The sequence below is a fragment of the Suncus etruscus genome, chromosome 7 (genome assembly GCF_024139225.1).
Source record: "Suncus etruscus isolate mSunEtr1 chromosome 7, mSunEtr1.pri.cur, whole genome shotgun sequence".
Taxonomy (NCBI): domain Eukaryota; kingdom Metazoa; phylum Chordata; class Mammalia; order Eulipotyphla; family Soricidae; genus Suncus; species Suncus etruscus.
Window position 1 is genome coordinate 116,671,044 of NC_064854.1, and position 25,457 is coordinate 116,696,500.

A 25,457-nucleotide genomic window follows, 5' to 3' on the forward strand; every position below is an offset into this window, starting at 1 on the left:
TTTATTATTTGCTGGGGTTTGGTGAACATCTGGCTGTACTCAGGACTTATTTCTGGCTCTACGTTAGGGGTCATTCCTGGTGGGTCTTGGGAAACCTTATGGGATGCTGGGGTTTGAACCTGGATTGCCCATATGCAATGCACACACCCTACCCTCTGTAATACTTCTCTATCCCCTGAAAGTAAATCTTTATAAAAGAAATAACCACAGACATAGATATTGGAAGGAGATATTTGCATAGCAATATCTGTCAAGGGGATTAATATTCAAATAATATATAGAATTCACACAACTCAACAACAAAAATAAGCAACCTAATTACTTTTATTTTTTGGTTTTGGGGTCATACCTGGTGTCGCTCAGGGATTATGTGTGTGTCTCCACTCAGAAATAACTCCCGGCAAGCTTGGGGGACCCTATTCGATGGCCAGGGATCAGACCCAGGTTTGTGCATGCGAGGCAAATGCCCTACTTGCTGTGATATTGCTCCTACCCCTAAGTAACCTCATTAAAGATGCCCAAATAAAGTGATATGCTTAATACTCCTTCAATAACAGTAGTGCACATCACAGTGCCTTTTCGGGAAAAAGAGAAAGAGAAAAAAAATCATCCATTAAATAGAAGTATGGTAGAGGATGGCTTGAAGGAAACTGGAGGATACTGGTGGCAGGAAATGTGCACTGGTGAAAGGATGGGTATTGCACATTGTATGACTAAAAGTTAAGCATGAACCACTTTGTAACTGTGTGTTTCACGATGGTTCAATGAAAATATTAAAAATTTATTACACTGGAGTGATAGCACAAAAGGTAGAGAGCATTTGCCTTCACACAGCTAACCCAGGTTTGATCCCTGTCATCCCTATGGTCCCCAGAGCCTGCCAAGAGTAAGTCTTGAGCACCCCAGGGTTTGGCCCAAAAACAAAATTAGAAAAATCAAAAAATAATCTACTCGAAAACAAAAGTCCTGATCCAGATGAGTTCTGTGGTAAGTTCTATGAAACTTTCAGAGAAAGCTTCCTATTCCTTAAAGCTTGAAGAAACAGAAAACTACTTAAAGAAGACATTTGCACGGCCAGCAGACATATTAAAAAAATGTTCTGCATCACTTATCAGGTAAATGAAAATCAAAACAAAATGAGATATCATCTCACACCAGTGAGACTGGCACACATGATCAAAAACAGAAACAACCAGTGTTTTTGTGGATGTGTGGAATAAGGAACTTTCTTCCATAACCAATAGGAATGTCTATTAGTTTAACTCTTTTGGAAAACAATATGAAAACTTCTTTTTTAAAAAAAAGGAATTGAGCTTGTATAAGACCCAGCAGTTTTTTTTTTATAAACATCTAGATCAAGAGCCCAAAAACTCATTTCAGAAAAGACATGCTGGTGTTCACTGCAGCACTATTTACAACAGCCAAAATCTGGAAGCAACACAGTTGTCCAAGAACAGATTATTGGATAAAGAAACTATGGTTTATATATATGCAATGGAATACTATTTGGCTGGTTTTATTAAAGGATGAAATGCAATTTGATGTTACATCAATGTATCTGGGGAGTATCATGCTAAATGAAGTTAGAATGAAAACAGCAGACTCAGAATCATTTCTCTCTAATATGCAGATTATAAAAAAAACATTAACATGAGGCCAGAGTCGTGATGCAAGTCGTAGGGTGTTTCCCTTTGCCTTGCATGTGCTGACCTAGGACAGTCCATGGGTTGATCCCCCAGTGTCCCATATGGCCCCCAAACCAGGAGCAATTTCTGAATGCATAGCCAGGACTAACCCCTGAGCATCACTGGATGTAAACACCCTCTCAAAAAAAAAACATTGAAGGGAAAGCAGATGCCCAAAAGAAATAAAAACTTATAACTTCATTAGTAAGCTTACTACAGAGAATGGGGTGAGTGTGAGACATTGAGACAATGATAGAGAGAAACAGACACAGTGTGATGTTGGAATACTTGATGTATACTATTGACAGTTTGTAACCCCACTGTGCCTAATTTTTTTCAGAAAATAAATTACCGTAAGATGAGAAATATTTAAAAAAATTAACAAAATAAATGGTAGACCACCTGATAGACATAGGTGGCATAGTTGGCATAGAACTACATAGTTCAGAGAAAAAAGAAAATGTTGCTGAAAGAAACTAAAGATGACCTATTTAAAGGCACATTGTATCTGAATGAAAACATTGTGTTTGTAAGCTGCCATTATTTCCTCCATTGTGCTATAAATACAATCTATTCCTATCCAACGTTCATTTCATCATATCTTTTTTGCACAAATTAATAAGCCAGTTCAAAAATGTGTATGGGACTCAAAGTACCTATATTAGCAAATGCATTTAAATAAGTAAATTTATGCATAATTATTTAAATACATTCTATAGAGCTATAATAATCAACACAGGGTCTTATTTACAAAAAATAGGGGCCGGAGTGATAGCACAGTGGTAGAGCATTTGCCTTGCATGCGGCTAACCAAGGATGAATGCAGGTTTGATCCCCTGCATCCTATATGGTCCCCGGAGCCAGGAGTGGTTTCTGAGTACAGAGCCAGGAGAAACCCCTGAGTGCTGCTGGGTGTGGTCCCCCCAAAACAAAACAAAAGAATACAAAAATTAAAAAAGGAAGGAAGGAAGGAAGGAAGGAAGGAAGGAAGGAAGGAAGGAAGGAAGGAAGGAAGGAAGGAAGGAAGGAAGGAAGGAAGGAGGAAGGAAGGAAGGAAGGAAGGAAGGAAGGAAGGAAGGAAGGAAGGAAGGAAGGAAGGAAGGAAGGAAGGAAGGAAGGAAGGAAGGAAGGAAGGAAGGAAAGTTACTTCCCATCTGCATCTTCTTACTTTTCCCCTCAATATATTTTCTTTTGTGTCCCTCTCATTTCTATAATCTCGAGTTATATATGTAATATAGGTAATTTTAATATCTTACATTCCCTCATCTTTTATCTTGTATATTACAAATAAGCAAGGTTTTCTGGTATTTGTCCTTCTGAATTACTTTGATTAACATCAATCCAAGTTGCAGAGGTTATATGATATTATCAAAATGATCATTTTTGTAAAATAAAAGAAATGAATAATCACTTCACAGTGATTTATGCCATTAGTCATTTTTTGTAAAATAAAAGAAAAGAATAATCACTTCACAGTGATTTATGCCATTAGTAGTCTAGTAGTAGGGTAGAATAGAACTCTATATCAGAGTCAGGAAAATTCTTATTATGTACTAAATTACTAACCTACCAATAGAATAAGTAGAAGACACAATAAATGAAAGACAAATTATAAGTATAGTTGAAATGTAAAGAAATAATTTTCTAGTCAAATTCTTGTAAACAAATGGAAAAATGTTAGAACCATTTTTGGAAGTACATTTGAAAGTTTCTTTGGTTGCATTGTCTTCCTTCCCCAAAGCGGTTAGAGAGCCTTTCCTTAGTATATCCAGAGTAGTTTCTATCCCAATTGTTTCATTTTAGTAGGAGAAACCAAGGTAAATGAAGGCTCTGTGACCATCTGGAGATATAGTCATCATTATTTTAATGTAGACTATCTAAATTTAATAATATTTCTAGAAACTTTACTGGAGAAATCATATGACTGGCTGTACATCCAGTGCCAAGGTTTTGTCATATGAAGTCATCTTTTCATTTTTTTTTATATTTTATTTAAACACCTTGATTACATACATGATTGTGTTTGGGTTTCAGTCATGTAAAGAACACCACCCATCACCACTGCAACATTCCCATCACCAATGTCCCAAATCTCCCTCCTCCCCACCCAACCTCGTCCTGTACTCCAGACAGGCTTTCTATTTCCCTCTTACATTCTCATTATTAGGATAGTTCAAAACATAGTTATTTCTCTAACTAAACTCATCCCTGTTTGCGGTGAGCTTCATGAGGTGAACTGTAACTTCCAGCTCTTTTCTCTTTTGTGTCTGAAAATTATTATTGCAAGAATGTCTTTCATTTTTCTTAAAACCCATAGATGAGTGAGACAATTCTGCATCTTACTCTCTCTCTCTCTCTCTGACTTATTTCACTCAGCATAATAGATTCCATGTACATCCATGTATAGGAAAATTTCATGACTTCATCTCTCCTGATAGCTGCATAATATTCCATTGTGTATATGTACCACCGTTTCTTTAGCCATTTGTCTGTTGAAGGATATCTTGGCTGTTTCCAGAGTCTTGCTATGGTAAATAGTGCTGCAATGAATATAGGTGTAAGGAAGGGATTTTTGTATTGTATTTTTGTGTTCCTAGGGTATATTCCTAGGAGTGGTATAGCTGGGTCGTATGTGAGCTCGATTTCCAATTTTTGGAGGAATCTTCATATTGCTTTCCATAAAGGTTGAACTAGATCGCATTCCCACCAGCAGTGGATAAGAGTTTCTTTCTCTCCACATCCCCGCCAACACTGCTTGTTCTCATTCTTTGTGATGTGTGCCAGTCTCTGGGGTGTGAGGTGGTACCTCATAGTTGTTTTGATTTGCATCTCCCTGATGATTAGTGATGTGGAGCATTTTTTCATGTGTCTTTTGGCCATTTGTATTTCTTCTTTGTCAGAGTATCTGTCCATTTTTTCTCCCCATTTTTTGATGGGATTAGATATTTTTTTCTTGTAAAGTTCTGTCAGTGCCTTGTATATTTTGGAGATTAGCCCCTTATCTGATGGGTATTGGGTGAATAGTTTCTCCCACTCAGTGGGTGGCTCTTGTATCCTGGGCACTATTTCCTTTGAGGTGCAGAAGCTTCTTAGCTTAATATATTCCCATCTGTTAATCTCTGCTTTCACTTGCTTGGAGAGTGCAGTTTCCTCCTTGAATAAGCCTGTAGCATCTTTTCACTGTTATATAAATTCCCCCATTCCTTCATTAGCATCTCTGGATTTTAACCAGAATTTATGTGATTGTGATCCCAGATTAAAAATAGGTTGTGTGTAATCATAGTAACTCACTGGTGAACTTTATATTGAGTTTTGTTTTAATTGACCTGTCCTTGCTGTTTTGATTGCTGTCCAACTCAAGAAACACTGAGAGGGATATGTATTTCCTCTGCTATGCCTCAACATTCATCAAATCAAAAACTGTCTCTGTGATCCAACAATTTTACTTTGATGTATATAGCCAATGAAATAAAGTTTATATATAAAAATTAAAATTTCACAATTTTATTCAAAATAGCCATTTTTGAAATAACACAAATATTCAATAGCAAAAGAATAGACACTCATATTATAGTTTTATCATAAGAAGCATATTACTCAGCAAAGTAAAAATATACTACTAGTAGATGCTTTTAGGAACTTTAATTATTATGTTGCATGAAAGAAGCCACTTACTGTAATTCCATTTATGTAAAGTGATTAAGCAGACAAAATTAATCTAAGGCAAAAGAAGTTAGTGGTTGTCCTTGAAAGGGGTGCCTACTGAGATTTTTTTGAGAAACTGCACAATAAATCTGGTATTTTTGATAGGACCTATATCTTTTTTAATTTTCTTTCAAAACGATTTATACATAATGATTTACAATAGTGTTAATAGACTTTCAGACATACAAGGCATACAAAGAGCCAAGACTACACCCACTATCAGAAAGCAAACATCCTTCCACCAAAGTCTCATATCATTTCCCATTCATGCTTACCCCACATCCTTGGCAGTTTTAGTTTTGTACTTCAGTCCTCTAGATCTGTTACCATTGTCCACTTGTTATTACTGTACTATATTTCTTATACTTCATGTATGAAAAAGTACATATTCTGTATTCATTCCTCTCACTTTGACTGAAATCACTCAGCTTGATGCCTTCTTGTTCACATTTTATTAAACTGCATGATTTTATCTTTTCTTATAGCTAAGCAGTCTTTACTGTATGTACATGTCACATTTCTTTATGTGCATGCTTAGTCATGTATTCTTCAACAACTGGGCTGACTCCAGATCTTGGCTACTGTGATTACTGATATTATGAACATAGGTATACTAATATATATTTAGAATAGTATTTTGAGGGGCCAGAGTGATATAGTACAGCAGATAGGGCACTTGGCCTTGCACATGTCTGAACTGTGTTTGATTCTGGGCACTACATATAGTCCCTTGAATCCACCAGGAGTGATCCCTTAGAATACAGAGTGAGGAGTAATCCCTGAGTACCATCAGTATGCCCACAAAACAGACAAACAAAACATGGAAATAGTGTTTTGGTGTTAGATTGGGAAAGGAGAGAGATTAAGAGACTGAACATTGAATATTTTAAGTACATTCAAAAAGAATATTAAAGGAGAAAATAGTAGATAGAAACAACAATATAATAATGAATTTCTACAAGTAATACCTTTATTTACTTTAGCTATGCGCTGTAGCTTTTATAGCCCAAGGTTTCCTCCTCCACTTTTGTTCTCCATCCAAGGACTTGTGATTTGTTTTCCTTGGAAAAAAATTTTAATTCACTAGCAATAATTATGGTTTCTCCTGGACATAAAATTTCTATCTATTTCTTCACCCTCTTTTTTTTGTTTGTTTTGCTTTGAGGCCACACCCAATGTCACTCATGTTATACCTGGGTCTGCACTCAGAAATTACTCCTGGCAGTGCTTGGGGTACCAAAATGGGTGCCAAGGTTTGAATTCAGCTCACCACGTGCACAGCAAAAAAGTTGCCCATGTGCTATGGCTCTGGCTTCTCTCAGTTTCTTTTTAAACCACACATTAATACAGTATTGGGAAGATATTAATAAAGACACTGTAAGAATATTTTTCATGAGAACTTAATATTAGCATTTGAAAATTATTTTTAAGGATACAACAGTAAACATCTTAAAATTCTTTTTCTCATTAACATTTTAGAGTGCCCTCCAAAAATACAGTTCTAAATTTGAGGAAGGAAGATCAAAGTTTAAGGATGCAAAACTGAAATTATGGCTTCTTATTTTAGAAAGGAGATGATAGGTAGAGATGTTCACTTTTAGTGATTTCAACCTTTTCTGTCTGGTAAATGAATCCAATTATCTTTAGACCTTTCCTACAGTAATGGCAGAAAATAGAAGCACAAGCAATCAAAAAGGACTGGAAAAACTAAAATCTTGTCATTGCATTTGAGTGTATGAGTGTATGTATATCTGTGTGTATGTGTGTTCTTAAAATATACTATCCATCACCAGTATAATGAAACCATACTACCAACCTAGACACACTAGATGTCCATGCATTCAATTTTTTTTACCTTTTGCCAATTATTTTATTTAAAAATTCATGCAAGAAACAAGTGATATAAACTCTTGAACAACAAAATAAATTAGCTTTTTGTTTAATTTCAAGTCACTATCTTTCCCTAAACATCCTCTATAAGGACTCAATTATTATTGTAAATGGTCAAGAACATTTTCCTACTGGACTAGAATTAAATATAGAAATAAAAAGTTAGAAATCAAAAATAACTTCATCTTTGTGATGTTCGCCATTCTCTGTGACGTGATATGGTACATCATTTTTATTTGTATTTCCCTGATTTAGTGATGTGGAACATTTTTTATGTGTGGACCACTTGTAGTTCTTCTTTGAGGAAGTGTCTGTTCATTTTATTTTTCTCATTTTTTGATGGGGTTAGTTGTATTTTTTTTTATTAAGTTCTGTCAGTACCTTCTATATCTTAGATATTAGCTCCGTATCTGATCAGAATTGGGTAGTTTCTCTCATTCTGTGGGTGGCCTTTTTATCCTAGCACTATTTACTCTGAGGTGAAGAAGCTTCTCAGATTAATATACTACTATCTGTTTATATCTGATTCCACTTGTTTAGACAGTAATGTTTCCTCCTTGAAGATGCCTTTAGTCTCAATGTCATGGAGTGTTTTACCTATGTGTTCTTCTATATACCGTATGGTTGTAGATCTGATATCAAGGTCTTTAATTCATTTGGACTTGACCTTTGTGCATGGTGTTAGGTTGAGGTCTGAGTATTTGAGTTTGTGTGGCACTAATATGAATGGAATTGTTTTTTTAATGTCCATTTTAGTGCTAGCAGGATGTGGGGAGAAAGGAACTCTCATTGACTGCTGGTGGGAATGCCTTTGAGCCCAGCCTCTATGGAAAACAACATGGAGCTTCCTCAAAAAAAAAATGAAAATTGATCTCCTATATGATCCAGCTATACCACTCCAAGGGATATACCCTAAGATAAGAAAAGCAAAATACAAAAGCTTTCTCCACACCCATATTAATTGCAGCACTATTTTCAATAGCCATCATATGGAAACAATCTAAATGCCCCAAAACAGATGAATGGCTAAAAAAGCTGTGGAACATATACACAATGGAATACTATGCAGCTGTCAGGAAAAATGAAGTCATGAAATTTTCCTATCCATGGATGGATATGGAAACTATTATGCAGAGTGAAATAAGTCAAAGAGAGAAAGATAGACACAAAATACTCTCACTTATCTATGGGATTTAATAAAAAATTAAAGGGGCTGCAGCGGTAGCACAAGTGGTAAAGCGTTTGTCTTGCATGTGCTAACTTAGGATGGACCGCTGTTTGATCCCCCTGCATCCCATATGGTTCTCCAAGCCAGGAGCAATTGCTGAGTGCATAACCAGGAGTAACTAAGCATCACCGGGTATGGCCCAAAAACCAAAAAAAGAAAAAAAAACGTAAAAATAAAAAGAAACAGTATTGTAATAATGTCCAGAGACACTAGAGATGAAAGCTGGAAGTATGACCATAACATGAAGCTTACCACAAAGTGATGGGTGCAATTAGAGAAATAACTACACTAACAATCATGACAATGGTAGTGAGTGAGAGAAGTAAAATGCATCTTGAAGACAGGCAGGGCACAGTGGGGGAGGAGGGAGATGGAGGGTATTGGTGGTAAGAAGTTGTACTCTTAAATGGGGTGTTCTTTTATTTTTATAACTGAACCCCAACTACAAACATGTTTGTAATCATGGTGCTTAAATAAATTATTATTTAAAAAAAAAGAAACTTGATGGCAAGTGCTGAGGCTTGAAAGCACATCATTGCGACTATAGTTAAAGGCACTGTTGTTTTCTTATTCTCCATATATGAGTAGAACTGTACTACATGCTTACTCTTAAAAGTTCTCACTACAGGGGCTTCAGTGGTAGCACAATGGCAGGGTGTTTGCCTTGCATGTGGCTGACCCAGGACAGATATAAGTTTGATCCCCGGCATCTCATATAGTCCCCCAAGCCATGAGCGATTTCTTTTTTTTAAATAAATCAAAAAAGATGATAGGAATGCTAACACTGCAATATTACGTTAATAACTGTATAATAAACACATTTATTATATCAGTATAAAAAAGAAAAACTTCAACAAAAGGAATTTTAAGAGAATAGTATCAACAAAAATAAAAAATATTTTATGAAGATCAGCTATAATTCTGATTGCTAATAAAGATCATATCATTCTCAAGACTTCAAAACACATCACATTATTTATATTTATATGAATAATAATTTTTGAAACTTATGCAAGAACATCTATAAGTCCTAAGCCAAAGCCATTTCAATTTTATATAGCAAAGAGCAATTTTAAAAAGTTATCCTTATCTTGGGGCCAAAGTGGTAGCACAGCGGTAGGGCAATTGCCTTGCACACTGCAGACCTAGGGCGGACCTTGGTTCAATCCCTGGCATCCCATATGATTCCCCAAGCCAGTAACAATTTCTGAGTGCATAGCCAAGGTGTAACCCCTGAGCGTCAGCATGCAAAATCATGAATTCAGATCCCTTTCTAACACCATGTAAAAAAGTTAAATCAAATGGATTAAAAACCTCAATATTAGACATGAATCTATAAGCTATGCTGAGGAAAACATAGGTAGAACACATCATAATATTTAACTTAGAAATATCTTTAAGGATTAAATGTAATTGACCAAGCAAATAGCAACTAAAATCAAATGTGAATGCATCAAAGTATGAGCTTCTGTACTTTAAAATAAACAATGAAAAACTAAAAAAAAAAATGTCTGCGAGAAGATATTTGCCCACCACTCATCTGATAATGGATTAATATCTATAGTATATAAGCACTGGTAAAACTTCCCAAGATAAAAAGGGGGAAGAAATTAACAGAAGCATCCTTGAAGAATAATACAGGTGGCCAAAGACATGAAAAAATGCTGTCAGTTATCAGGGAAATGCAAATCAAAGCTCTAGTGAGATATAACTTAAGCAGTGAGATTGTCACACACTACAAAGAGCTTGACTAGTGTTGCCATGAATGTGGGATTGAGGTAAGGACCTTCATTCTTTATTTGTGGGAAGGCCAGCTGCTCTAGTCATGCTGTAAAACAATATGGACGCTCGTAATAAAAGTAGAAATTGAGATTCAATATAGATCTGCAAGTCTGCTCTGGACATCTAAACCAAGGGCCCAAAACTCAATTCATAAAAGACATATGCAAGTATATTTTCATTCAGAGTATTTATTCACATGTAGACAAAACAACCCAAGATCTTTCAACTGGTGACTTGATAAACTATAGTGCATATACATAATGAAATACCAGTTGGCAATAAGTTAAGGTGAAATAATGCAACTTGGTGTTATGTGGATAGCTCTGGAAAGTTTTCTTTTTTTAATTTTTTATTTAAACAACTTTATTACATACATGATTGTGTTTGGGTTTCAGTCATGTAAAGAACACTACCCATCACCAGTGCAACATTTCCATCACCAATGTCCCAAATCTCCCTCCTCTCCACCCAATCCCCACCTGTACTCTAGATAAGCTTTCTATTTCCCTCGTACATTCTCATTATTAGGATAGTTCAAAACGTAGTTTTTTCTCTAACTAAATTCATCCCTGTTTGTGGTGAGCTTCATGAGGTGAGCTGGAACTTCCAGCTCTTTTCTCTTTTGAGTCTGAAAGTTATTATTGCAAGAATATTTTTCATTTTTCTTAAAACCCATAAATGAGTGAGACCATTCTGCATCTTTCTCTCTCTCTCTCTCAGACTTATTTCACTCAGCATAATACATTCCATGTACATCCAGGAACATTTCATGACTTCATCTCTCCTGACAGCTTCATAATATTCCATTGTGTATATGTACCACAGCTTCTTTAGCCATTCATCTGTTAAAGGGTATCTTGGCTGTTTCCAGAGTCTTGCTATGCTAAATAGTGCTGCAATGAATATAGGTGTAAGAAGGGATTTTTGTATTTTTTTGTGTGTGTTCCTAGGATATATTCCTAGGAGTGGTATAGCTGGGTCTTATGGGAGCTCGATTTCCAGTTTTTGGAGGAATCTCCATATTGCTTGAACTAGATGGCATTCCCACCAGCAGTGGATAAGAGTTCCTTTCTCTCCACATCCCTGCCAACACTGCTTGTTCTCATTCTTTGTGATGTGTGCCAATCTCTGGGGTGTGAGGTGGTACCTCATAGTTGTTTTGATTTGCATCTCCCTGATGATTAGTGATGTGGAGCATTTTTTCATATGTCTTTTGGCCATTTGTATTTCATCTTCAGCAAAGTGTCTGTCCATTTCTTCCCATTTTTTGATGGGATTAGATGTTTTTTTCTTGTAAATTTCTCTCAGTGCCTTATATATTTTGGAGATTAGCCCCTTATCTGATGGGTATTGGGTGAATAGTTTCTCCCACTCAGTGGGTGGCTCTTGTATCCGGGGCACTATTTCTTTTGATGTGCAGAAGCTTCTCAGTTTAATATATTCCCATCTGTTAATCTCTGCTTTCACTTGCTTGGAGAGTGCAGTTTCCTCCTTGAATATGCCTGTAGTCTCAATGTCCTGGAGTGTTTTACCTACATGTTGTTTTATGTATCTTATGGTTTCGGGTCTGATATTGAGGTCTTTCATCCATTTGGATTTAACCTTCATACATGATGTTAGCTGGGGGTCTAAGTTCAATTTTTTGCAAGCGGCTAGCCAGTTGTGCCAACACCACTTGTTGAAGAGGCTTTCTTTGCTCCATTTAGGATTTCTTGCTCCTTTATCAAAATTTAGGTGATTTTATGTCTGGGGAACAATTTGTGTATTCAAGCCTATTCCACTGATCTGAAGGCCTGTCTTCATTCCAAAACCATGCTGTTTTGATAACTATTGCTTTGTAGTACAGTTTAAAGTTGGGGAAAGTAATTTCTCCCATATTCTTTTTCCCAATGATTGCTTTAGCTATTCTAGGGTGTTTATTGTTCCAAATGAATTTCAAAAGTGCCTGATCCACTTCTTTGAAGAATGTCATGGGTATCTTTAGAGGAATCGCATTAAATCTATACCATGCTTTGGGGAGTACTGCCATTTTAATGATGTTAATCCTGCCAATCCATGAGCAGTAGGCTATGTGCTTCCATTTCCATGTGTATTGTCTTATTTTTGGAGCAGAGTTTTATAGTTTTCTTTGTATAGGTCCTTCACGTTTTTAGTCAAGTTGATTCCAAGATATTTGAGTTTGTGTGGAACTATTGTGAAGGGGGTCGTTTTCTTAATGTCCATTTCTTCCTTATTACTATTGGTGTATAGAAAGGCCATTGATTTTTGTGTGTTAATTTTGTAGCCTGCCACCTTGCTATATGAGTCTATTGTTTCTAGAAGCTTTTTCGTAGAGACTTTAGGGTTTTCTAGGTAGAATATCATGTCATCTGCAAACAGCAAGAGCTTGACTTCTTCCTTTCCTATCTGAATTCCTGGATGTCTTTTTCTTGCCTAATCACTATAGCAAGTACTTCCAGTGCTATGTTGAATAGGAGTGGTGAAAGAGGACAACCTTGTCTCATGCCAGAATTTAGAGGAAAGGCTTTCAGTTTTCATTGAGGACAATATTTGCCTCTGGCTTGTGGTAGATAGCCTTAACTATATTGAGAAAGGTTCCTTCCATTCCCATCTTGCTGAGAGTTTTGATCAAGAATGGATGTTGGACCTTATCAAATGCTTTCTCTGCATCTATTGATATGATTATGTGATTTCTATTTTTCTTGTTATTGATGTTGTATATTATATTGATAGACATACGAATGTTAAACCAGCCTTGCATTCCTGGGATGAAACCTACTTGATCGTAGTGGATGATCTTCTTAATGAGGCATTAAATTGTATTTGCCAGGATTTTTTTGAGGATCTTTGCATCTGTATTCATCAGAGATATTGGTCTGTAATTTTCTTTTTTGGTAGCATCTCTGTCTAGTTTAGGTATCAAGGTGATGTTGGCTTCATAAAAGCTATTTGGAAGTGTTCCTGTTTTTTCCATTTCATGAAAGAGTCTTGCCAGGATTGGTAGAAGTTCCTCTTGAAAGGTTTGAAAGAATTCATTAGTAAATACATCTGGGCCTGGACTTATGTTTTTGGGCAGACATTTGATTACTGTCTTAATTTCTCAATAGTGATGGGTGTGTTTAGATATGCTACATCCTCTTCATTCAACTGTGGAAGAGTTTAAGAGTCCAAAAATTTATCCATTTCTTCAGGTTTTCATTTTTAGTGGCATAGAGTTTCTCAAAGTAGTTTCTGATTACCCTTTGGATCTCTACCATATCAGCAGTGATTTCTCCTTTTTTATTCCTAATACGAGTTACCAAGTTTTCTCTCTCTTTCTTTGTTAGTTTTGCCAGTGGTCTATCAATCTTGTTTATTTTTTTTCCTCAAAAATCCAACTTCTGCTTTCGTTGATCTTTTGAATTGTTTTTCTGGTTTCCACTTTATTGATTTCTGCTCTCAGCTTTGTTATGTCCTTCTGTCTCCCTATTTTTGGGTCTTTTTGTTGATTACTTTCTAATTCTATGAGCTGTGTCATTAAGCTATTCAGGTATGCCCCTTCTTTGCTGATGTGTGCTTGCAAAGCTACAAATTTTCCTCTCAGTAACACTTTTGCTGTGTCCCATAGTTTCTGATATTTTTTGTCTCCATTGTCATTTGTTTTCACGAAGGTTTTGATTTCCTCTTTGATTTCATCTCGGACCCACTGGTTATTCAGTATTAGGCTGTTTAACTTCCAGGTATTAAAGTTTTTCTTTTGTGTCCCTTTGTAGTTCACATATAATTTCATGGCCTTGTGGTCAGCGAAGGTAGCCTGCCAAATTTCAATCCTCTTGATATTATGGATTTATGTTTTTTGTGCTAGCATGTAGTCTATCCTGGAGAATGTTTGATATACATTAGAGAAGAATGTGTATCCAGGCTTCTTGGGGTGAAGTGTCCTGTATATATCTACTAGGCCTCTTTTTTCCATTTCTCTTTTCAGGTCTAGTATATTCTAGTTGGGTTTCAGTCTGTTTGATCTTTCAAGTGTTGATAATGCCGTGTTGAAGTCTTCCACAATTATTGTGTTGTTATTTATATTATTTTTCAGATTTGTCAACAATTTTATTAAATATTTTGCTGGCCCCTCATTCGGTACATATATGTTTAGGAGAGTGATTTCTTCCTGCTGTACGTATCCCTTGATTAATACAAAATGTCCATCTTTGTCTCCTACAACTTTTCTAAGTATAAAATTTGTATCATTTGTTATTTGTATGGCCACTCCAGCTTTTTTTTGTTTTGTTTTTTTGTTTTTGTTTTTCTTTTGTTTGTTTGTTTTGTGGTTTTTGGGTCACACCCAGCAGTGCTCAGGGGTTACTCCTGGCTCCATGCTCAGAAATTGCTCCTGGCAGGCACGAGGGACCATATGGGATGCCGGGATTTGAACCGATGACCTCCTGCATGAAAGGCAAACACCTTACCTCCATGCTATCTCTCCGGCCCCATCCAGCTTTTTTTATGGGTGTTGTTTGCTTGGATGATTTTCCTCTGTTCCCATTTTTTGAGTAATTTTTCCATTGTTTAATCATTTGGTTTAAGGGTTTTTTCCAATTTCTTCTGCTGTATGGAATTGTTATTCATCTCATCTTCCAGTGTACTAATTCTATCCTCAGCTGCTGTTAACCCGTGAGAAAGCTCAACCATGTTTTTCTTCAATTTATCTACTGAGTTTTTCAGACCTGTTATTTGACCTGAAATTTCAGATTGGAGTTTTCTCATTTCTATCTTCATATTCTCTTGGTTCTTATTAGTGTTCTCTTCTTTACTTTCTTTGAGTTCTTTGAACATCTTCCATATTGCGACTCTAAACTCCTTATCTGCACATGGGAGATAGATGCTTAGGATGGTGATGTAGGGACACTGGAATAATGGTGGAGGGAAATAGATACTCTTTTGGAGGGAGTGAGACTGAAATGTGTAATTCATGAAAATTTATTAATAGTATTGTAAACCAAAGTGCCTAAAATAATTGATCTTATCTTGTAATACTCTTTTCTTTGTCAGTGAATGTGACATGAAACTTTGATTCATTAATAAAATGTTCTGTAAACTATGCTGCTAAACACATAATGGAGAATCCTGATGTTTTAAAAACGTATGGATTAATACTTTTAAATTTCCTGGCTTTGTCTTAGTCTTAAATGTGTCTTAATTTTGTATTAAATGGTTTTCTTATATTTTAATTCAGACCATTTTTAAATTCATTTGATGATCTATTGAAGTCTCATTACTAAATGATCAAAAATTAGTTTCTTTAAGAGTTTGTAATAACTGACAAATACCAGACTAATTACAAATTACAAAAGAAAATCTATTTCTGTACAATATGTTAATAATTGGTTATAAGTAGACAGCACTGGCTACATTTTAAATCTGAATTTAACTTCATAGATATTTTTATAAAACAAATGTAAGTTTTCTTTATATTTGAAAAATATACAAAATTGTTCCCCTTGAAGAAACCATTGGCTTTGTAAGCCTGGTTTTCAAGATTTAGGTGGTCTTCTATTGCACCTGCAGTTAGTCTCCCACTAGCCTATTATTTATGTACAACTTGAGCGTCCCAGTATTCTCAAGCTCTATTCATGGTGGGATTCCTGGAATAAAGTGACTAATTTATGGTTTGGCTTAATGATTTCTTTAAAAGAATAATGGGAAACTTTAAGAATATTAAAACCACTGGGGCTGGAGCAGTGGCGCAGCAGTAGGCATTTGCGGTTCGATCCCCCGGCGTCCCTTATGGTCCCTCAAGCCAGGAGCGATTTCTGAGTGCATAGCCAGGAGTAAACCCTGAGCATCACTGGGTATGGCGCAAAGACCAAATCCAACCCCCCCAAATTAAAACAAAGGCAGATAAATTTGTCTAAAGTAGGAAATCATTTTGAGGCTTCAGATAACACAAATAATTGCATCAAGCTTGTGGACATTCCACATATAGATGACTTGTTCATTTATATTATTAGAAAACATACTGATTCTTTTCCGTTTTCTCTTTTAGTGGTGTAATCTATGCATTGACTTAGTGGCATTTACCAGTGAAATATTCAAGGGAGCAGTTTTCCAGTCATTGGATGGAATTATTGTCTCAGCTAACTGTAAGCTACGAAAGATTTTCACTTTAAAATCAAAGCCTCAAGACACTGCTGATAAAGATGGTATGTTAAATTTACTATCAATATTTCTCAAGTCACCAAATCTTTTTAAATTTAAGATATATGGGACTGGGGCTCATTTATAGGGTTTACGTCTTACATGTGTGACATCCAAAGATAGATCCCAACACTGAAAAAAAAATGAGGGAGGTGGAGGAAGACAAGGAGAATAAAAATAATTATGTAAATGAATTAAATATATTACACATATTTAAATATATAATTGAATATGATAGTAGGATTGGTTTTTTTTAACAATATTTAATTTTATTCTAGAGAGAATATTTTACATTTTACATGAGATATATCTGCTTAACAGTTTCACTGTATGTTCTATGGCTTTGGGTATAAAGTTGCCCAATAGCTATCAATGACTATAACATATAGCTTTTTATCCATTTTGATGAAACTTAATGCCCAATAATTTCATAACTTTCCAATTCTAGAAACTGCAGTTCCACTCTGATTCTATGATCATGATTATTTTAGATACTTCATATATTGAATGGACTCAGACCATATAGAGAGAATATAATTATTTATTGGATGTGACACAAATCTTAATGAGTCATCTGTTTTATCATGTCTTTCTTTTTTTTTTGTTTTGTTTTGTTTTGTTTTTGGGTCACACCCGGCAGTGCTCAGGGATTATTCCTGGCTCCAGGCTCAGAAATTGCTCCTGGCAGGCACAGGGGACCATATGGGGCACCGGGATTCGAACCGATGACCTCCTGCATGAAAGGCAAACGCCTTACCTCCATGCTATCTCTCCGGCCCCCTATCATGTCTTTCTTTACTCTGAATTATATTTATTATTATTATTGCTACATATGCAAAGGAACATTTTTGTGATTACTTTAATATTTTTATGGTAGCACTTACCATTTGAGTTAGTGCTCTTAGTTGCAAGCAAGAAAATTATCAGGATTTAATAAAGATAGGGAAAATGAATTTATTTTAGAAAATTAGCCAGTGCACAGAATCTCAAGAATATTAAGAAATATTTAGAATATTAATATTAATATTAAGAAATATTAAGAAAATGGAATTAAAAGCCAAGAACAAACTCAGTTCCACATAAGATTGTTTCAGGGAAATCATAGCTAATGAAAATGGAAATGATTCTTTGTCATACCATTATGCTGGTTTGCTCAAAGTTCCAGAATTTTTATTAGTGTCTCCCATGAAATTTGATGTCATTTTTCCTGTCACAGTTAATAAAAACAGATTTCTTCTGTTTTGCTCTCCTTTCTACCCAAGATGCACATTCTCAGTCTAAATTTTAAAGTATAGGATTTTTTATGCTACGAGGGACTCTACCAAAGCAAATGTTGATTCACCACCAGGCAGAGATAGGGCTCATTGGTAGTAAAAATCTTCAAATTAGAAAAGATGTTCTAAATATGTCATTCATCAATAACAGCTCCTCAATTTCCACTACTCTATCTTACTACTCTGTATATTTCATAAAGTCATTTGAAAAAACAATGAAAAATACTAATATTTCCTTCTTATTATATTTCTTTTTTTTTTTTTTACTTTTGGTTTTTGGGTCACACCTGGCAGCGCTCAGGGGTTACTCCTGGCTCTATGCTCAGAAATCGCCCCCTGCAGGCACAAGGGACCATATGGGATGCCTGGATTCGAACCACCTTCTTCATGAAAGGCAAACACCTTACCTCCATGCTATCTCTCTAGCCCGAATTTTTTTACTTTTTAAAAAAATTTAAGGCATGTGGGTTACAACATTATTCATAATTAAGATTTAGACATACAATGTTTTCTCCCCAACCCCACCGTCAGTGTCAACTACGCTCCACCTATGTTCCCAGAGTTTATCACATACCACCACCATCGTACTCCAGCCTAACATCATAACAGGCACCTTTTTTCCAGTGACGCTCAGGGGTTACTCCTGGCTATGCGCTCAGAAGTCACTCCTGGCTTGGGGGACCATAGGGGACGCCGGGGGATCGAACTGCGGTCCGTCCTAGGCTAGCGCAGGCAAGGCAGGCACCTTACCTCCAGCGCCACCGCCCGGCCCAACAGGCACCTTTTTAAGTTCAATTGTTATAGTTTGAGTCACAGGATATGACACTAATTTTAAAAAATGGAATTTGGCTGCACAGTCCAGGAATTTGAAGCACTATTCCTGGTACTGTGGCTTTTGTGGAACATGTTTTCAAGTGCTGGGGCTTCTGGAAGTATAAGATGGAAGAGGGTGCCAGTACTCACACTAAAAATGTCCTAGTGATATAAGCCCAAATACCGGTATAATAAGAGTTTTGGTCAGATTGGTGTCTCTGAAGAGAACCGTAGACGAGTGGTGAAGCTGGGCAGTTGGCAAAGTGATGATTATGGGTGATGGGAGCAGCAGGCATAGCTTCAGCAGGGTATAAGACCTTGGCCCACTATCTCCTCCTGAGATAGTCAGCTTTCAGCTGTGTGGCTGAGGTACCCATAATTTATCACAATTTGCATCTCTTTTTAATGAATTTATTTAAAGAAAATGCATTATATAGTTGGCATAGTTTGTCATAATGTATTTTGTTTCCAGATAATTGAAAGCAAAGTTATTGGAAAAAAGAAATAAAAATAAAAAAGGAAATGGGAAGGAAGGAAGGGAGGGAGGGAGGGAAGGAGGGAGGGAAGGAGAGAGGAAACAAGTTGAGTAGCAAGCACATATGTGAAAATGATTGTGTCTCCAATAAAATTATTAATACAGTGGCAGAAGATTTAGTTAGCTCTTGTTCATTCTGCTAAATTGGGGTGTTCCAATAGGGAAGGCAACGAATGAAGTTTTTAGAAATTAAAAGCACTATCCCCAATACTATGACTTTTGGGGGCTTGGACTCAGCTACTAGGCTTCCTGGGAAAAGGAATATGTAGAGAGAAATTGCCTACTCTCACTCCAAAAAGCCCTAGTGATATCTGCCCCAAACCCGCATACCTTAAGTGGGATCAGATCAGTGTCCCTGCAAGGAATCATTGAGGATGAGTGAAGAGGCAGGGCAATTGGGAAAATGGTGATTCTGGGTGCCAGAGGTAGCAAGCCCAGTTCTCCTCTCCTTTGAGAAAAGAGTGAGTCTATCTAGTTTACATCTCTTTTGAGAACAGAATGAGTCTGTGAAGCTGGCCAGTTGTAGACATGGTGACTATATTTATTCTGAGATTATTTTTTTTAAATCAATTATTTTAGAAGCCTAAATCATAGGACTGAACATAATATAACAAAGATGATATCTTTAAAAGATTGTATGTAGACATTAGAACTGTGCTCCATCTGGGTGAGTAGATTTGAAATTTTTGTGTTATTCACTCTGTGGGATATAACTTTGTGCCAATAACTTGGGCATGATAATAAAATATGGCATTAAATTAACAGCTCCCAAAGAGAACAATAGCCAATAAACAAATCTAGCTCCTTATCTTTGGTTCCCCATAAAGTTATAGACTAAAGTGAAATATTTCATTTGTAAAAGAACATTCAACTAATACGAAACTTCAGAAGTTATAAAAAATATTCTTTCTAGATTATTGTAGGTTTTAACCCAACTAGTCATTTTAAATGTATAAAATAACATTAAATACATATTTTTCTATTAATTGTTTTTCGAAGTTTTTTTTGATGGAGGTAATACCAGCTGTGCTGAGGACTTACCCCTAATTCTGCTCAGGGATCATTCATAATGGGACTTGGGATTCTATATGTGATGGCAGGGATTAAATGCATGCCAGCCGTGTGTAAGGCAGCCTCCTTATCCACTATATAATCTCTTCAGACCCTAAACTCATGTTTTTTCTAATACCCCTCAAATATATCTATTTTGAAATAAAAATTGTATATACCCATCAGGTATAAAGTATATGGGAAGGGGAGAACAAAGAAAGTATGTTCAAATTTTTTATATGATTGAGAATTGATAACTGCCTTTGAGAAGCTGTTAACACTGAAGCCTTTAAGTGTACAGAGATTAATTCATTCATAAAATTTACACTATAGAAGTTCAATGAAGTTCATGAATTGGCAGCCCTAAATTCTATCAAAGAAGAGGTAGAAACGGAGATACCTGTTTTGATATCTGCCACTGCATCTGGTCCCAGTTGCAGCCTAGAGGTGACTCGACTACAAAGCCAGGAATCTCCTTCGAGCACTAGTAAATCGAATATGATAAATAAAATAAAATAAAATACTTAATTTATATATTATCTTAAAATAAACATTAATTTAAATATGTTGATTTAAATTTTTGTGAATTTTTAAGTAATTTAAACAGTAATGAATGATATATAAATAAAATAAGATGATAAATAGTAGATATTAATTAAAATTATCTCTCTTTTTTATTTTTTGTTTTATGAGCAACACCCAGTGATGCTCAGGTATTACTTCTGGCTATGCTCTCAGAAATTGCTCCTGGCTTGGGCACCATATAGGACACTGGGGATCAAATTGAGGTCTGTCCTACTTCAACTGCATGCAAGGCCAACAGCCTACCACTGTACTATTGCTCCAGCCCCAGATATTAGTTAAAATTATAAAAAAGATAACAGGTCTTATAACCAAATAGCAGGTGATTTAATCTCTGGGTGAACTCAACCAAATACCTACTGGTTTTGTTTTGAGGAGTTCCACACTTAAAGCTTTTTATTACATACTCCTAACTCTGTGCTTAGGTTTAACTCCTAGAAATGCTCAAATGATAATATGTGGTATCAACCATATACAAGGTTAGAAAGCTTTTCTAACCTCTTCACCATGCCTCCTGTTCAACCAAAGAGCTTCTGATTTTTGGTATATAGAGCACATAGTGATAAACAAAACTAACAAAAAGGAAAATTAAAGTAGGGATCATACAAGATTTTTGTCCAAGTTAAGAAACTGCATCTAGAAGACAGGGTAATAGCAAAGTGGGTATGGATTTGCCTTGCAAACAGCTAACATGGGTTCCATCCCAGCATCCCATATGATCCCAATTAAAGTAGGGATCATACAAGATTTTGTCCAAGTTAAGAAACTGCATCTAGAAGACAGGGTGATAGCAAAGTGGGTAGGGATTTGCCTTGCAAACAGCTAACATGGGTTCCATCCCAGCATCCCATATGATCCCCCGAGACTGCCAGGAGCAATTTCTGAGCACAGAACTAGGAATAACCCCTGAGTGTTATCAGGTGTAGCCCAAAAATCAAAAAAAGAAAGGAATAAAGAAAGAAAGAGAGAGAGAGAAAGAAAGAAAGAAAGAGAGAGAAGGAAGAAGGAAGGAAGGAAGAGAGAGAGAGAGAAGGAAGGAAGGAAGGAAGGAAGGAAGGAAGGAAGGAAGGAAGGAAGGAAGGAAGGAAGGAAGGAAGGAAGGAAGGAAGGAAGGAAGGAAGGAAGGAAAAGAAAGAAAGAGAGAGAGAGAGAGAGAGAGAGAAAGAAAGAAAGAAAGAAAGAAAGAAAGAAAGAAAGAAAGAAAGAAAGAAAGAAAGAAAGAAAGAAAGAAAGAAAGAAAGAAAGAAAGAAAGAAAGAAAGAAAGAAAGAAAGAAAGAAAAGAAAAGGAAAGAAAAAAGAGAGAAAAAGAGAAGAAAGAAAGGAAAGAGAAAGAGAAAGAGAAAAAAGAAAGGAAAGAAAGAAGAAATAAACTGCATCTCTGAACTAAAATAATTTTTATTTACTTAATTCATTCAAATTTATTATGCTGCATAATTTTTATTATTCACCATAATTTACAAAATTGTGACAGTTTCTGGCATAAAATATTGTAATTCCAATCTCAGCATCAGTATCTACATCCTTTCACCAGTCATCTCAGTTTCTCTCAACTCCAAATCTGTCTTCTTGACAGATACATTTTTAAGTTTAATCATTGTTGTTTGAGTTCCATGCTTATAGCAGTGTAATTAGCTGTAGTCATTTAAATATATCAAGATATCTGTCCTCTATACCACAAACAATTCTAAGACCTAACATTTCCCCCTATATTATTTCCAACCTTCTCTTGCTTCCCCAATTCTACAACATTATATAATAAGTTGCTTATTTAGTTACCCAATTATGACACTCTCCATTCTAGAAGTAACTCTGTTCTGACTTCTAATATCACAGATTATGTTTGCTCATGTTTTAATGTTGTGTAAATAGAATATTATCATCTGTTCTCTTATATACAGTATCATTAGATATTCTTTCAGAAATTGTCTTTGTGAGTCACTTATTTCTGTTTTCAGTACTATATAATGTATCATTGCATTATATCAAATAGTGCTGCTTTAAGTATTCTTCTACATCTTGTAACATCTGTGTTGGCATTTCTTTATATATTTATTGAAGAATTGAGTAAATATAAAGCATTCGCGACTTGGGTTTCTAGAATTTTTATTTTATTTTATCCAAAAAATACTTTCTATTTAGTTTCCCGTCTTCAGCTGAAATTATCTTGTTATATTTTTAAAATATATTGATACAAGTTGCTTTAAAAATCATTGCTCATAATTCTAATATTTGAATCTCCTATTGGTGTTTTTAATTTTCTTGGTCTTATTACCCTTATATGCCTAACTAAGTTTTGTTTGTTTGTTTTTTTGGGTCACGCCCTGTGGCACTCAGGGGTAACTCACAGCTCTGTGCTCAGAAATTACTCTGAGCAGACTTGAGGGACAATATGGGATCTAACCCAGGTCAGCTGCATGCAAGGCAAGTGCCCTACTCACTGTGCTATCACTCTGGCCCCATGTCTAAGTTTTAAATGATTTTTGAATAGAGATAATTAAACAATAGAGATATTTGAGATGTTATATAATATTTTCATTTAGATATTTAAAACCAAAAAAAAAATTTAAAGTTCAAGATGTCAAAAATAAAATGAAAATACTAAGATTAGAAGTTGAAGAATATTTTAGGATCAAAATGTTAGTTTACGAAGCTCCTCACTTTGTTCCTGAAAGTAACAAATAACTAATCATTATATGTTTTATATGTGTAAGTTTATATATAGAATATATAAAAGACAGGATATTGAGATAATCCCACATTTGTGGTAAAACAGAAGTGCCTCTCTGTATTTCAAAGACCAAGATAGACTATATTAATAGGAGGTAGATAAAATTCAGATCTCATGCCTCTTTGGACAGTAGAAAGTTAGAGACATATTAAGTATGGATGAGGTTTGTATATGTCTTGTTAGCAAGCCTATCCAGAGCCTCAATGAGGGCAGAAGAGAATACAAATGATGTGAGGGTTACACCTTAGATCAATGTAATGCCTGTAGGGAAGTTGATGTTTGCTCCACATAAGCTGGAACCTTTATAAAGAAGAGAACAGAAGAATTGTCAAGATTACACTCCCCTGTGTATCTCCTTGAAACAGATACTATTCTCGTGAAGTACATGAATTGTGAACAAATTGAGTGTCTCAGATCTGGGTTCCTGAAAAAGATGGATCTGAATGATGTGAAACAATAAATAAATAATAAATGTGAAACAATGCCCCCAGCATATTCTCAACAGTAGCTTACCTTTTTATGCCCTTTCCCCACCTCTGCTGGCCCTGCAGAAAATAAAAGTCAACACCTACAAAATTGGCATATCTGAAAAATAAAAACAAAAACAAAAAGCTAATAAAATATAGTGTTGCCTTCTGGAAATGTAAAAATAGGTTCAACTATCCCAAATATCATAGATCAGATGATCAGAAAACAAGACACATTTAAAGTAGCAAAATGGAGAGACAAAAATAAATGACATGATATTCTGAGATTTTACAAATATGCCACCAGTATAGGGCGACTTTCCAAAATCCAACCTCAAACACATGCAAGATTTCTATATGATAATTTCAAAATTGCTATAATAAACCCAAAGATACAAGAAAACTAAGAAAGGCGGGTCAAAGTATTAAAAGAATTAAGGGAAGAAATATAGCAAAACACATTTTTTTAATTTTTATTTTGATCATAATGGCTTACATATCTTTCACAGTAGTATTTTAGGTACATATCAACATTGAATCAGGGAAGTACCATCATCAAATTTGTTCTCCCCCCATCCCAGTTCCCCTTCTGCAACCCATATACCCCACCATCACCCCCCTGACTGCTAGAGTAGGTGGTCCCCTCTTTGTCCAGCTCACTATTAGTGATCATGTAGCTGTTTGGTCCTGGTAACCTCCCCTGTCTCCCCCTCTATTTAAGAAGCAGAGCAGATAAATCGAGTTATGTGGCTTTGTTTGAAGGAAAGAAAAGCAATAGATTGGGGTACAAAATAAGAAGAAAAAAAAAAAAAAGAAGTCAAATATGCTGAAAATAGGTGGAGTCCTTCCAGAGGATTTCAACCTCAGTTTGAGAGAGGATGTGAAAAAGGCAATTGAAACACCACCACAATACAGAAAGAAATATCAAATTAAATATCCAGTGAGCACCACAGCAATAAAGACAAGCACCACACAACAGTCTCGGTTCTGAAATCAACTCATGCCGGAGTGCAAAAAGAAAGAGAAAGAGAAGATAACATAAAATAAAATAATATTGCAGACATCAACTTCAATCTCTATACTAATATAAAGACATCAAAAAATCGATCAATCGATAAATAAATATGTGGAAAAATGATTGTTTTGTGCTTTTTTTTTGCAAAACACATTTTTAAGATCAGAAATAAAGTCAGCTAACAGAAGAAGTTGAAGCTTTAAATAAAATAACAATCTAAGATATGAAAAGCTTAATCTATGATCAAAATTGCTAGAGAGGGACCCTCAGGTTAGTTTATAGGCATAAAGCACTTCACTGGTAATCATGAGGCAGTGAGTTTAATTTTCACATGAGCCATGCTCTGGTGACTGCTCTCTTGGACTCCCAGTATCCCAATATAGAGAAGCCTCTAGCACTAGCTACAAGTTTATGACTTTAGCAACTAAAGTCCTTATGAGCATTGCAGCTAAGAAGATGAACGCAAAGGCCAGGAAGACAACCTCCAATATGCATAAGTGAGAGGAAACCCTTTGACTCACAACGATC

At 35.7% G+C, this 25,457-nt stretch overlaps 1 protein-coding gene across 3 annotated transcripts in view; it reads left to right on the plus strand.

Annotated features, from left to right (window-relative positions):
- CFAP20DC (CFAP20 domain containing) overlaps positions 1-25,457 on the plus strand; it is a 286,437-nt gene that overhangs the window by 95,712 nt on the left and 165,268 nt on the right. For all 3 annotated transcript variants that reach the window (XM_049777338.1, XM_049777341.1, XM_049777339.1), the window contains exon 6: positions 16,313-16,469. In XM_049777338.1, coding sequence (XP_049633295.1) covers positions 16,313-16,469 — 157 coding nt within the window. The remainder of the gene's footprint in view (positions 1-16,312; positions 16,470-25,457) is intronic.